Raw genomic sequence first — 14936 nt, forward strand, 5'->3', positions numbered from 1 at the left:
CCTCCTGCATCTTAATGTCAGACAGAGAGCAAGGACTTCACTCTCTAATGGGCCGTGGTGACAGACTACTAGTTTTTAAAATGACCTGGATTCATCATTTTCTACATTTTATATTTCTGATTTTCACATTTTTAGTTTTTACTGTTACTCTAATTCCATCTATTAGCTTTGCCGCTCATCTTTAAAGGGTCCCAGGGGGGCTGAAGGAAATCCCGGCTGCCACAGGAGGCGGATACACCAGTCTATCACCTATAGAGACAAACTACTATTAATTAGTCGCCAATTAACCTAAACTGCACAGTGTATGAGCTAGTGATAAACAATGCAGTTGAATCTTCAAATTTTCCTTCACGGTATCCGTAATTAAACTGCAAATTGTACCTTCAAATCAAATTGAAATATGTAAATAGTTGGAAATGAAAGTAAATTTAGTTAATTTATATTTTCAAATTCACAGCCGAGCTCTTAGCTCTGAAAATCTTAAAATCTCCAAACTCTGGGGCTTCCAGGTTTCAAGCAAGAATTAAAACCTGAAGAATCCAAACAGATGAAACTTCAGCTTCTTCTGAAAGTACGCACAAACCTATTATTATATTTTTAAAGCAAAAAAGAATCTTAATCCTCCTCGTCCCTCTAGAGATTCAGAGCTGCAACAATTAATCAAAATCCAACTTGTATTTCTTTAGTAACAGACAATAAGACGACTGAAATTCAGAACAACAATCCAGTCTTTTCAAACCAGCTCAACTCTTTAACTCAACCTCTTTAATGTGATGATCTGCTGCTTTTCTTTGTTCGTGTCATTGTAAACTGAATATTTTGCGGGTTTTACACTGTTGGTTCGACAAAACAAGATTAATCATTAGTGAAAAAAGTAGATGACCCTTTTCCAAAAAGTTCAAATCACTGCAAGCTGGTTTTCAAGCTGCACTCAAATAAGTGGAAGTCAATGAAATTTGAAAGTGAACTTGTGGTATGCTTCAGTAAGTGGGTGACAGTAACTACACTGTGTTAAGTTGCAGAGTTGATTTTTCTCATTATGACTTAACATAATAACATTACCCTACAGACTCTATGGACTCCTTGTTTTATGCTATTTTCCGCTTTACTTTACGCCCTGTTTTCACCTTGAATAGCTGCGTAATCTAATCTAATAATGAGGGTTATAACTGAACCAACACCCACTTGCCTCAGATCTGTTTCCATCTCTTCTCTAATCCATATTTGTTAATGACGCCAGAGGAAGAAGAAATAATTACATGGCACTAATCGAGAGACACACATCTGTTAATCTATTGACCCATCAAGCTCATTCTCTGGTTCCCTCTCAGTCATTAATCATCAACACGACCCGGCCGCTGTGATCAATGCATCTTTAGAACAAAAACACACAAACACATTCCACCTTTGGTTTTCACCGACACACACACACACACACACACACACACACACACACACACACACAGTCAAACATGTCCTCTGGCTTGTGGAGTTGTGTTTGCCAAATCCACACTTTTACAAACAGTTCCTCATTAAGAGGCTTCGTTCTTTTGGCTTTTGTGCATGTGTTTGTGTTTGATCCGTTCACGCCACGAGTCCCAACTGAGGAAATCCATCATGGCTGTTTGTGTGGAGAGTAAATAAGATGTGGATAGTTCATTTTGGTGAAAGAAAGAAGGTTGATCTTTTGTAACGGAGAGAGAAAAACCACTGGAGGCTTTTGATACTTGCCTATTCACAACTTTACTCTGAACAAATGTTATGCAAATACTGCCTTTCTCCACACACTAAAGAGCAGGGGTCAAGAAGTTGTTGACCTGTCTTGCTAAATAAAATAAAAAAACAAAGACACTTCACCAGCAAGGTGTGATGAAGTGATAGTGAAACAGACGAGTGGAGAGCTTAAGTAAGGAGAAATTTCCACTATGGCTGCGAGGGAGCAGACATCAAACGGATGTGGCCACAGCTACATAAAGCCTAATTACCACAGCGAGGCAAATAACACAGGGTTACAAATTACCCTGTGTCACAGCGAGACAGATGGCCACAACATACACATACACACATACAAGAGGGGAACGTGCACTCCCAAATTATTACATCTCCATACTTCTCCGGCAGACTTTCGCTTCCATGTTTTAGTATTAACACCAGCCAGAATGAACCATAAGTCATGCTGACACCAATATAAAACTTCCTCTTACATGAAATAGCCAGCACCCACTAGGTTTGGGTGATATCTCAAATGTAATATCCTAAAATTAAAAAGGGAGCAGAGCCGTCCTAGACAGTTGTAACACTGCTTCTGTCGGGTAAAACATGAACCTAAAGGTCTCATATAATCTAAAGGTCTCTGTCCATGTGTAGTTTGATTATAGATCAGGTCTTCGTTCTATATTAATACTGTGAAAGAATCAAAGCGCTCAGTCTAAAGAGAAAAGCACACAGCCTGTATTCAGAAACTGAGCCTTAAAACCAGCCGTCAGGACTTCTGTAACTTTGTGATGTCACAACAAAGCTGACACCGCACTCAGCCACGCCCCAAGCCCCGCCCACCTGGACCCACCATCTAAACCTTGCAGGATTTGGTTTCTCTGAGTGTTTTTACCTGAAATCTGCTATATTTTTATTCAGTCACTCAGAAAACAGTCAGCCAATCAGAAGAGAGGCTCAGAGCCTCCTCTCTTCTGATTGGCTCACCGACCTGTTGTTACTAGAGCTACAGAGAAAAGCCTGAGAGAGGAGATGTGAAACTACACTGAGATGGTTTTTGGTTCTTAAAACCACAAATATATCTTCTTATGGATCAACACTTCAAATAATAAAACACAGGAGAAGAGGAAACTCTGGAGCTTTAAATGTTTTTATAGCTTCTAAGTGTCAGACTCGAAAACTGCTATAAACACATTAAAAACCAGTGGTGATCCTTTCACTCAGTGTTCGCTGGTGACCTTATATAACACACCTTCACAAGCTCTGGGATAGCTGATCATAAGCCTCCAGATAGACCGTGTCACCTCTCACACACACACACACCATTACCCAGCACATTCATATGGTCGGGTAATAATAATAACAAGCCATCAAAGGCAGCCAGCGAGACAAAAAGAGGAGGCATGACAATCGCTGTCCGTCCGGCGAGGGTTTGCGATGAGGAGAACATAAAACGCAACGAATCAAGACGCTCATGGATGAGTCGGGGCATCACGGGTGTAACGACACAGGCAGGATGCAGAGACGGATGTAACACACTGTACATACATACTGTACGTTCACAACCACTGTATCTCCACATACGTAAATGTCTGGAGAGTTTCTCAGCTCCATCATGAGCATTACTGTCAATATTTCCCACCATCAGGAGAAGGAGTGTAACTGTGTGTAATCTTCTCAAACTTTTTTGCCACAAGACGATTTCTGATTTGTTTTAGTCCAATGTGTCTAATGCTCCTCTAACAGTATCTAAATATAGACGGACAGCTTGTCACACGGTGTGGGTTTAAAGGTGCAGAGTCACTATGTTATTGTCAGTTAGCTAAAGGTAGAGGGAAGAAAGGTAAAGATCAATTCACCAGACACTTTTAATCCATAATATGGGTCAAGATCCAAAATGGAGCTGAAGCAGATTTAATCCTCTAATGTCACTGCTTCCAGCTTCACAAATGTAAATATGGTTTTCTCTATAATAGTAAAATGTAATATCTGGTGGCCCGATAAGAAAACAAATTGGATTCGTCACCTATAGGCTTGTGTCAATATTCAATAATATATCATGATAGTTCCCGCCATATGCAATATTTTAATATCAAAATCATAATATTGTATATTGTGAAATTTGTTAACATTTGTTGTTGTTGCAAAACTGGCATCATGCCCCTTTAAGAGCCTGACATATCACTTCTTTATGATTATCCGGTTAATTATTACAAATAAGAACAAGGAGCTGTGGATCAAACAAAAGACTGTCAACACTGTTTAACCCAAGTCAGGTACTGTACGTCTGTGCCGCTACGTCAAACAAGCTAACTCATGTTACACAAGCCGACTGGGTTACGAGTTTTTCTTCCCACAGAGTCCAGACAGAGTCCTGGTGCGGATCCAGTCTGAGACAAAAGGACAACAAACACCAGGGGAGAGTTTATTGCTGCAGAAAACACAGGACTCAAGTTGTAAAGTTTCATCACATGCACATAGTTATTAATTAAAATGGAGCAATACTGACGTACAGCCTGGGAACACTCCTGCCGTCGTTCACAAAACATGTCGTAAAATTTAGCCTCTCACTTGTGATTGGGACACAACTGACGCCACTGTACAACTGCTAATAAAACTTTACCTTTGATAACAAGACGGTCCATTTATTATTTAATGACACAATAAATACCACGTTTGGAAAACTACAAAAACAAACGCACACCCGTGTCTGCATTTGTGTTCATTTGTGCCAAAATAAAATCACCTGTTTAGCTTTGCTTGACATTTTTCTGCTGCTCAGAAAAAATAATATTGAATTTCAACTTTTTTTCAAACATTTTGTTTTTAATCATTATCAATAGAGCAGCTTGTAACTAATAGTTCATAGATAAATGACACGCAGGGCAACATTATAACGGCAAAGACCTTAACAGTACCTTTTAACTCATGGTTATTGCTGAGACACAGGTTGCCACTGACAACATATTCTGGGCTCTAATAAGTGACATATTTGATCTGATTTCAAAATTACTTAATTCTTTCATCTTTTAATCTTGAAAAAGCTGCTGTAACAGTATTAAGATGATCATGTGACACTGAAATGCTGGAGGAAAATGATTAATAAAAAAAATAATTTGTGCACACTTGTGCAGCCTCTAATTAGGGCTGAACGATATGCAAAAGAAAAAAATCATATTGCGATTGAAGTGTGAGTCACGATTTCAGTTGGGATGGTCAGATTTTTGCTTGGGCGTGTACCAAATTAAGCATGTTCCTTTACATCTGGATAACAAGGCATCTCTGCTTTATTTATGGTGTGTTGTGACACATTTGACCTTCATCAAAAATAATTACAGCTCGTACGATTTGGATATCGCACTTGGCCATATCTCAATTTCGATTAGATTTCGCGTAATTGTCCGGCCCTTCTAATTCATTTTGATTACAGCTGCTGTTTGCCAAGAAATTCTGATTGCAAAATTCATTCTTTTACTTTTCAATCTCGAAAAAGCTGCTGAAAACAGTATTAAGATGATCATGTGACAATAAAATCCTGGAGAAAAAATGATTAAAAAAAAACATTTGTGCATACACGTGCAGCCTCTAATCAAATTTTTGCAGTTTACATATATATATGCATATATTATGTAATTTTGCATAAATAGACATAAAAAGAATCACCTGGCTTTACTCTTGAAAAGACACCAGCTAAAATCAGTTTTATTAAACGAACCGACGCATCACTGTGCCGTTAACTGACAATATGTTGAGGCTGGTTTAATTTGCAAGTGCTCCTTCTCCCCGGCTCCAGCAACAATTTCTGTACAGGCAGCCTTTCAGCCGCTCTCACAGCCAAGCTACACTGGCCTCTTTGAGCATCCACTGCCCACAACAAACCCACACAACCACAGAGACTGCCAACATCACACAAAGACACCATGTTACTACAACCCACGGTGAGGAGATAGGGGGCACAGTGAGACCTCATTTATGCTAAAAGAGGTTATTCTCATACACCAGCTATTTTTATTTGATTGTATTTAGATGCTTTCACAATTTTGCTCATGTAACAATCATCCACGCAGAGCAGGGAGAGCTGAGATTAACAGAACGGGAGGTGTGCATGGATTTTTTTTTTGTTGTTGTTTTGCAGAGAGAGAGAGAGAGCTGCTTTCACGTTCTTCTCAGAGAGCCGGAGGGCCGAGCACGAGACCCCGCCAGGGTGACAGAGCGTCCAGCGCTGAATCAGCGGGTCGCACGTTGTGTAATCTCTCGCACAAACACACACGCAGATTAACAGCACACACAGAGAGGTGGGAGGGGGAAGGGAGAGGGGAGGGGGGGGGGGGGGGGGGGTTCCTTTACAAAGAAACTTTTTCAAGAAAAAGGAAACAGAGGCCCAAAGAAGTGTTACAGTTGTGGCTCTTCTTAATTTAAAGCCTCGCTGCCACTGAATGGGTCCAGTTGGCCTATAAAACTAGTCTCTTCAAATAGCAGACTCTTTAGGCTTGACAGAAGTTTTGTCAGGAAAAGTTCAACGAGAGACACACACAGTTCAGTTCAGGGACTCTCAGTCCAAACCCCACCCTTAATCTTTCTGAGGGGCATGGTGCCAGTCCATGCTCCTCAAAGTGGGATGCAGGGAGTCTTTCAGGAGGAGCAAAACCATGAAAAGGTGCAATCTCTCTAAATTATAAATCAGAGAACGTCAACATGTGTTTCTCCCTCAACACATCTCCCAAGTTATACAATCCATTGCTAAATAGTGATTTAAATCAGTTCTTATGAAGATCTCAAAGACAAAACTGAGATGCTGATCAGGGCCCATGGACACCCACGTTTGGGTGATTGAAGGCCTGTGACATGCAAACGTTTGAGAGCCCCCTGCTGTATAAACTAGGTCTACTGTCAAACATATTCCCCCAGCTGATATATCTCCTGAGCCGCCTGCAGACCAACAACGAGTCGACTGCCTGCTTGTTATCTGAGCTATAAAGGAAATGACCTTAGATAATGGTTATGAGGCATGCGGTAGCTTATGAAGTCTAACCTAAAAAAAAAATTCAATCACTGTTCACACTCTAAAAGGCACCAGACACCTGCAGATGCAACTGTCAGTTGCATCTCCTCTTACAACATGTCATGCATGTACAGTACATGTGCATGTGCATGTGCATGTACAGTACAGACTTAAGTTCCTGATTTAGAATGTGTGTATGACAGTCCACTTAGTATGGTGGCTGCTAGATAGATAACATCATCCTGTTGCATGTAATAGCTGCAGACAGCTTGGAATATCTGGCAAAATATAGTCCTGGAGGGACAGATTTTTATGCAAAATCCCATTAAAAATTCTGTAAAGTCAGAATTAATTGGCTTATTGACAAAATACCCATAATGCAAAAACTTTACTCCAGACTTTTTGCAAATCATTAGGATGCTGTTGTAAATTCGGCTTATCTATAAAGCACCAAGCGGCACTTCATTTCACTAAAAAAAACACCACATTTAAAACCCTCACACTGCTCCCTACCGCCCACCGCGGTGTCTTCAGCCTGAACCAAGACGTTGTGTGGAAAAGGCAACCCGCCTCATAAAGTTGATGATTGCTAAATGAATTCAACGCTTAATTAAATAATTTATAAGCCGAATTTATCAACACATTTTCAAAATTCAATAAAAGACAAAACGCCGGTTTTCTAATGTGTGTTCAGGCTTGTAAACACCTCTTACTTTAAGAATATGTGTTTTTTTACAGTGGAGTTTGGACACACAGGAGATAAGGAGCCAAATCCAGATGTTATGACAGTCGGTCCCTTTACTGCCTGCACTGTTGTTAAGCTACCAGCTAAAAGACATTTAACCTGCAGTGTTCGACAAAGTCTTCAGCTTCTTATTCAGCCTTTTAAATTCACAACAACAACAACAACAACAAAAGAGGAAATAAAAAAAAAAAGACTTAAGAGCCACACGCTGCTTCCAACAGCACAAACCTCGTTTAAAAATCTGACAACTTTCAATTTTCCTGCTTATCGACAGACACACACACTCCGGGAGAAATATCCCGAATCACAGAGACACACTTTTTAATTCGGCGTTCATATAAATCACACCAACACGCGTTTATTTCAATCAAATTATAACTTTCAACCACCCGACTCTCTCTCGCTCGTGCACACTTCTCGCTGAAACGCAGCATGGCAGCGGCGTTTAAAGTTGACAGATTCGTGAATGGAGCCTGGTCGGCTTCCCTCTCCAACGCAGGAGGACAACACGTACCGTGCGGTCAGTGGACAAAGTTCACGAGTGGCAACAAGTGAAACTTACCAGAGTTTGCTCATACTGCAGCGCCCGCTGGTCCGAGCCGTCCCCTGCCATGGCTCCGCTCTGTGCGTCTCTCTACCCGGCGACTTGATGAAGGGTTGTTTTTTTTGTTTTGTTTTTTTCTGCTTGGAAGTGAGAGGGGGAAAACGACAAGCGATATTGTTTTCAGTGTGAGCAGTGATTAAAGCATCGGGCTGACTTTAGTTCCTGTGCAGGAGTTCACAAAGGGAACTCCAACTAAACAGCGCGTCCCGGTTACTGTAAGTTCCTTCATTTTATAGCCTCAAGTCCCCAGCAAGATTCACACCGCGAGGCGGGACTTCAACTGGAATCGACCCTCCCATCTGGAGCTATGTGTCAATCAAGTCAGGAGGAACTACTCACTTCTGGGCTGTCTAAAAATATCCATAAACTATTTTATCTCATCTCACACTTTTTCTGATTTTCACGTCATTCTTTTTTTTTTTTTAACAGTTTAGGCATTTTATCAAAAGGTGAGATAATCAATAGAAAACAGAAAGGTGGATTGATCCTCCACTACACCTGGTGCCTTCTTTAGTAGAGCAAATCATTTTATGGTTAATGTAAAAAAAAATATTTGGACCATCAGGATTTTTGTTTGAAAAAAATACAATAGCCAGTCTTTATAATGTCTGTTTATTTGCCTTTATTGTCAAAAGGTAAGAATACGGCAAAATAACTATTGATAGAAAAGTTGTGGTTTAGTCCAGGTGGATACACTACACCCCCTGGATTCTGATGATTAACTACTTATAGCCTTCTTTAGTACAGCAAATCATTTATTGGTTAATGTATCAATTATTGATATTCATATTTAATGACAAAAAAATCATCATGGCACCCACTTAGCCCCCAGAGATTAGGCAGAGTTTAGACATTAAAACATTTTTTTTTAAAGTTTGTCAGCCCTAATAAATTTATTTTTCAACTTTTAAATGCCCCATTCAGTATAATCGGAAAATTTCAATTAATAGAAGGGAAAGACGAAGAAAAGTTTGTTTACTTTAGACTGTATGTTTATGTAAATAAAAGTTATTTCAAATCTGATATATCATATTGCATTTTTTAAACTCTCAAATACCAATACTGACATCAGTTAGCTCGCAGTCTGGCCTTTGTCGTGTTGCTGGTCCACATTTTGTTGTACTTACACGCCAACCTACAGGGTGAAACCAACAGCAGGGCCGTGTATTATACATCACCCAATAAAACCAAGGCACGCTCTTTAAAACGTTGCTCCATTGCACCATTAGTGGACAAACCCTCCGCTGGGAACCTTCGCTGGTGGTCCACACTCCTCACTTTGGGAGCTGCTGAAGTTACAATGCATTAAGGTTGTAACATTAAATATTAGTTTTATTAATCACTAAGGGAGAAAACATGATGTGCTAATAAAATCAAACTGTTGGAGTGACAGTTAAAGCATTTTAAAGTCTGAGATATAACACCCACTCAGTCCGAACTGTGAAATTATTTATTTATTTTATTTATTTCTTATATTATATGTAGAAATAAAAGCCAGAAAAACAACACTGCTTGATGTGAATCCTCCATTAGGGTTGACTGAACCTCCCAAACTCAGACGTTAACTCCTCTCCAGATATTAACTCCTGGCTCGCATCGCAGCGAAGGGGTATCTTTCCATGAGGTCAAAAATGCGCTTGATTTAATTCAGCTTCAGGGAAATTTGATACTGACAAACTGAAGTGTTTGATGTTCTTTTGCCAGTGATGTGAAACAAATACAGGGAACCTATTCATAGCTGTCAGCGGGGAGTTCAACCTGAGATGGAACTCTGCAAAAATACACACTTGAGCCCACAAGGGTATTTTCTATATAAACAGACTGTGTGTGTGTGTGTGTGTGTGTGTGTGTGTGTGTGTGTGTGTGTGTGTGTGTGTGTGTGTGTGTGTGTGTGTGTGTGTTGGACAGAGTCGGTTAATCATTAGTACACCTTTTCTTTGTGTGATTCTTGTTTGAAAGTGACAGCCTTTGTAGTTTAACCCCACATCTTGTCAAACTGCTCTTTTCAAGGTGAATGCAAGGGTTCACATTCCTGACACCTTTGATAGCTCCACTTCCTCAAAAAGGAAAAACGACTCGTGACAAGCAGAAACACTGAGGCTCAACAAATCCATCCATCCATCCGTCCGTCCATTTAACGCCACTTATCCAGATCCGGGTCAAGATGGCGGCAGGAATCCTTCTCAGCCTCATCCTCCAGCTCCTATTGGAGTATCCTGAGGCACCCCCCAGGCCAGGTGTGGTGTATTATGTCTCTGAGTGTTCTGGGTCTGCCGTGGCGTCACTTCCTGTTTGAACACGGCCCATACTTCTACTTCTACAGGTTTCCAGATCAGGTGCCCAAACCACCGCAACTGGCCTGGCTCCTTTTAACGCCAACCAGCAGCAGCGACTGATGGATATCTAGGGCCGGTTGCACAAAGCACCTTAAGTTTTCCACTTAAGAACGTCACTTAAGGTTTAATTTCGCCTCAGCTGAGGGATTTACCTAAAGGTGTTGCACAGCATCTCTTAAAAGGTTTCCTTAGTTAAAAGTTAAGGCATTCGCAGCAGTGAAAGAGATTTTACAGCGGTAAATTTCTTAAACCTTAGATACTTAAGTGAACATTTTATAGAAACCTTAAGGATGACACTTAACGGTGTATTGTGCAACTGTTTCTCAATTTAAGGTGTTTTGTGCAACAGTTTAACTGACTAAGTCATTGCTTAAGTTAAAGACTAAGAAAAGGAGAAACCTACAGATACTTAAGTGAACATTTCAAGTAAACCTTAACTCGAAAATCTTCAGGTGTTTTGTGCAACTGGCCCCTGAAACCTGAGATGAGCTCAGACATCTTGCAAGAGAAAATCCACTTGTATCTTGCAATTAAAATGTTCCCACCAGCCCGCCTCCCGATCTCACACCGTATCTCACCCTCAGGATGGAATTAAACTTCTGCACCACTGTGTAGGATTTTACGTTTCATCCACAGATCGCACAGATGTGTCGTACATGATCAGGCTGTGTTGTGTTTAAATTATAAACCCCAGTAATTGCAAATAAATTGAGATTTTATTTATCCACTTTGTGATTGCTGTGATCACTGTTTGCAGTGATCACAGCAACTTTGCATCGGCCGTTACCCCTTAATGCAAAAGTATAAATATAAAGCTTCACTCTTGATCCAGAAACTGAGGCTCATATTTGCAGGTGTTGACCTTCACCCCACCCTCTCCACACTCCTCTGTAAACTGCTCTAATTCACTGCCGCCTCAGTCGCAGGCCGACGAGATCAGCAGGACTACGTCACTGTTCTCTCCACCGATTTCACCTGTAAAAGTCTGTTTCCAGGTGTCGAGGAGTAAACTGTTCCTGCATACGAAAGCAAAGTGGTATGAAGCTTTTTGTGAGTCTGACAAAGCTATGGGAGTGTAAGCCCATCCATGCCGGCTGCTGTGGAGTGACTACGCTGGAGGAAATGTACAGAAATGCGCTCTGAAGTGAAGCCGAAACTAATGTCGGCTTCATCAGTCTCAGTTAGCCGAATCAAATGAGGATTTCCCAGAGTTACAGTTGATGTAGTGCAAAATTCTCTCTGCAGACAGTGTTTCCTACACACAACTACCCGGACGAAAATATAATGACTCAGTTTTGTGAAATCTGAAGCCTCGTATTCGCTTCAGCTGAAAGTATTTCTGCGGAGAAAGCGGATTGTGGGTTTTGTCCCTCAGTTTTTCACAGTGAAGGTGAATCGGGATATTAAAGGATAGGGTCACAGTATGTCTTATAACAAAAGTGAAGTAACCATATAAACATTGGGACATGCTTTTCTTGGTGTAATCTTTGGTTGTGATGGGGGACACAATCCACAGTCCTCGTTGTTTACAATTGTAGATTCAGAAGTTTATTTGAAGCTAATATGAGCCTACAACTGAGTTAGGATTTTTAATGTTGAATTCTCTGGAGGATACCGTCTTGATTTGAAGCTTCAAATTAATGTAATTTAATATTTTGAATACATTTTTTCCCCAGAATGAGGACTGTTTATTATTATTGTTTTTTAAGACTTTTATTTAAGGTAGAAATTTCCTCCCAAGCTGGAGGTCAGAGGCCCGATCGCGTCCTTAGCTGGCACTGACCTTCATCCTTAACACTCTGAAATTGGGTTTAAATCCCCAGGTGCAGCTGGAATTCAGAGGCACAAAAAAACAGGATCACATCAGCAAGATGAAGTTAAAACAAGCAAATTAAACTTTATACATTTGTATCTAAAAGTGAAACTAGTGCTAAATAAGTTTCTTCAGGAAACACAGACGTAAAGATACTCTGACCTTTAGTCTTTAACCAGTCAGAGGTGTAATCCCTTGAAGTGTAAAAGGGAAGGAACATCCAGCGACTGAGACCATAACGAGTCAAGATATGACTGGAAAAGTACTAGATATCAGTTATCAAGTGTTGCGGACATCAGACTCGAGCACTACAGCCCAGAGACCTGCAAACAAAACCCTGGTATTCGTTTGCTTTCACTCCCTTGTTCTCTGTTTTGCATTTGACACACAACAACAGTTTGTCACATCCTTATTGAGGATAATGCCATCAATCAGCGGCCTCTAATGCAAGAGTTAATGGCTTTTGTTTGCCTGTCTGACAGCTTGTTTGCTGGAGGCCTCCATTGTGACAGATAGGGCCACCAGGAGTAAACACACCTACAGAATGGCAAATTAGACAGCTGACAACAAAGCACCGTGACGGATTGATGATGATTTGTCTTTTATAAGCCGTTAATACGCGTGTTTTGTCTGCGCACAAAAGACACACTCTCAGACGTGTCTGTAGTTCTGATATTTGTGCATCTTATTCACAGCCGCTATACAAAGCACATTTACCGTAATATGATATGGGACAGTGGGGAGTGAGACAGTGTTGCACAGAGTCGATAAACTATTAGCTAAATCCAACACTGAGCAAGTGATGGAGTGTGTTGCACAACAGAAATGCTACATTCCTGAAATGGTAATTGGAGAATGGAGGACAATGAGTGGGAGAGGCCTGAGCAGCGACACTGCTAAAAGCCATTCAGCTCTACATCTGTGTGTATGTGTGTGTGTGCGTGTGTGTGCGTGTGTGTGCGTGTGTGTGCGTGTGTGTGCGTGTGTGTGCGTGTGTGTGTGCGTGTGTGTTTGTGTGTGTGCATGTGTGTTAGACTCAGGTAGGTCGGCACCTTTCGCGACAGGAGCCGCTCAGCTGTGACGGTCCTGCTCTGGGCCAGATTACTCCTCTTCACATGGTCTGTGTTGACAGGACGGATCAGTGTGGCTGGATGAAAGTCCACCACAGTTCACTATTTCTAATCCTCCTTTGATTTCCCCTCGCAGGTCTGTCAGCTCTCACCGGCCAAGACAGGCTCTCTTTCTTTCTGCCTTTCAGTGATGGAAAGTAACTAAGTATATTTTATTAAAATGCTGTATTTATGTCCTACTTTTTACTATAATACTTCTAGTACATTTAACCTCCTAGGACCTGGCGTCCACATATGTGGACCTCACATTTTGGGTTCTCTAGACCACAATACTAACTTTTTCTCAACAAGGGCCTGGTGACCACATATGAGGATATTATACTGCCACTCAGTAATCGAAATTTAAAACTAATGTCCTCATATGTGGACATAATTTTTTTGAGGTCCCAATCAGCCTAAATAGCAAAGAGAAATTAAAAATGCACGCCATGCAAGAGTTCGGGTCTTAGGAGGTTAAGAGGGAATTTGTACTTTTTACTGCACTATATTTAGTATTTTACTCTTGTCTTTTATGTATTGTATTTTTACAGCAATCCTTTAATAGATTCAGCAAGAAAAATCTTATTTATTGTTTTCAGCTATTTATTTATTTGCCTTTCTTTAAATCTCCTTTGAAAACTAAACATATTTTTTTCCACTAACCACATTGTTTGTATGTGTTTAAACTGCCTCCAAGTGGTAAAATATGATGAATATGAATAAGATTTTTCATACAAAACAAAAACAAAACTTGCTGGGAAAAAATTGCTGGAGTAGAAATATTTCAACCTGTTTTCAATGAAAAATCAACTTGTTTCAATAACTGTAGTGCACATAGACCTGCTGTAGTTTCTCGTTTCCAGCTACAGTTATTTGTCATTCAACATTTTTTTAAACAAACAAAAAAAAAGTTTTATAGGACTCAAGTCAGGACTCAAGGACACAAATTAAAATGGTAAATCTATTCAAAAATGGTCTTCGATGACAGACACGAATAGACTGAATAACACTGAGCAAACTCCCTCTGCTGAGGAGGTACATGAGATGAGGTTGAAAGCTCCAGAAAAAGCTATTGAGAGGAGAACTGTGTGTTTTTGGCGGGGTCAAACTACTTCCAAGGTTCCAATATATATATCAGCGAAGGGCTGTAGCTTTAAGTAACTGATAAACTTTGTAAACTTTATCAATAGTACAGTGCAAATACAAAAGATATTAACCTTTTTTTTTTTTTTTTTTATTTTAACTGATTTTGTTTTCTATCCTGAAACGACCTTTCACCACTGAACGTTTTTGTAATATCAGAATATTGAGTCTGCGTCACCTGACCTGAGCCATTTTACATCATATCCCATAGTCCAGTGAAGAGCAAAGCAAATGTCCTGGAGAGGTAGAAAACAAACCACATTTCCTTAATAAGACAGAACATCTGACAGTGTTTACTCTCACTGTATAACGGTTAGTGGTGAAATTCCAATATTTCAGCTTGTCATTTTCAATGTGCTTGGAAATGGGTTTTTTTTATAATCACATACCAGACCTGTCAAACTTCAGCTTTTCATTCCACTGGTACAAACTGAAGCTTATTATAACACCAGGAATTATATCAGCAAACCT

General features: G+C 40.3%; 1 protein-coding gene across 10 annotated transcripts in view; it reads right to left on the reverse strand.

Moving 5' to 3' along the window:
* LOC130167319 (chloride channel protein 2-like) overlaps positions 1 to 14936 on the reverse strand; it is a 168550-nt gene that overhangs the window by 133941 nt on the left and 19673 nt on the right. For 5 of the 10 annotated variants that reach the window (XM_056373341.1, XM_056373340.1, XM_056373337.1 and 2 more), the window contains exon 1: positions 8023 to 8345. The exons of 1 other annotated variant lie outside the window; for it this stretch is intronic. In XM_056373341.1, the coding sequence (XP_056229316.1) occupies positions 8023 to 8073 (51 nt within the window). In that variant the 5' untranslated portion in view covers positions 8074 to 8345. Of the gene's footprint in view, positions 1 to 8022; positions 8347 to 14936 lie in introns of those variants that run through there. 4 more of the 10 variants (XM_056373335.1, XM_056373334.1, XM_056373344.1 and 1 more) reach the window with 2 other exon arrangements.

This window comes from Seriola aureovittata, chromosome 4 (genome assembly GCF_021018895.1).
Source record: "Seriola aureovittata isolate HTS-2021-v1 ecotype China chromosome 4, ASM2101889v1, whole genome shotgun sequence".
NCBI lineage: Eukaryota > Metazoa > Chordata > Actinopteri > Carangiformes > Carangidae > Seriola > Seriola aureovittata.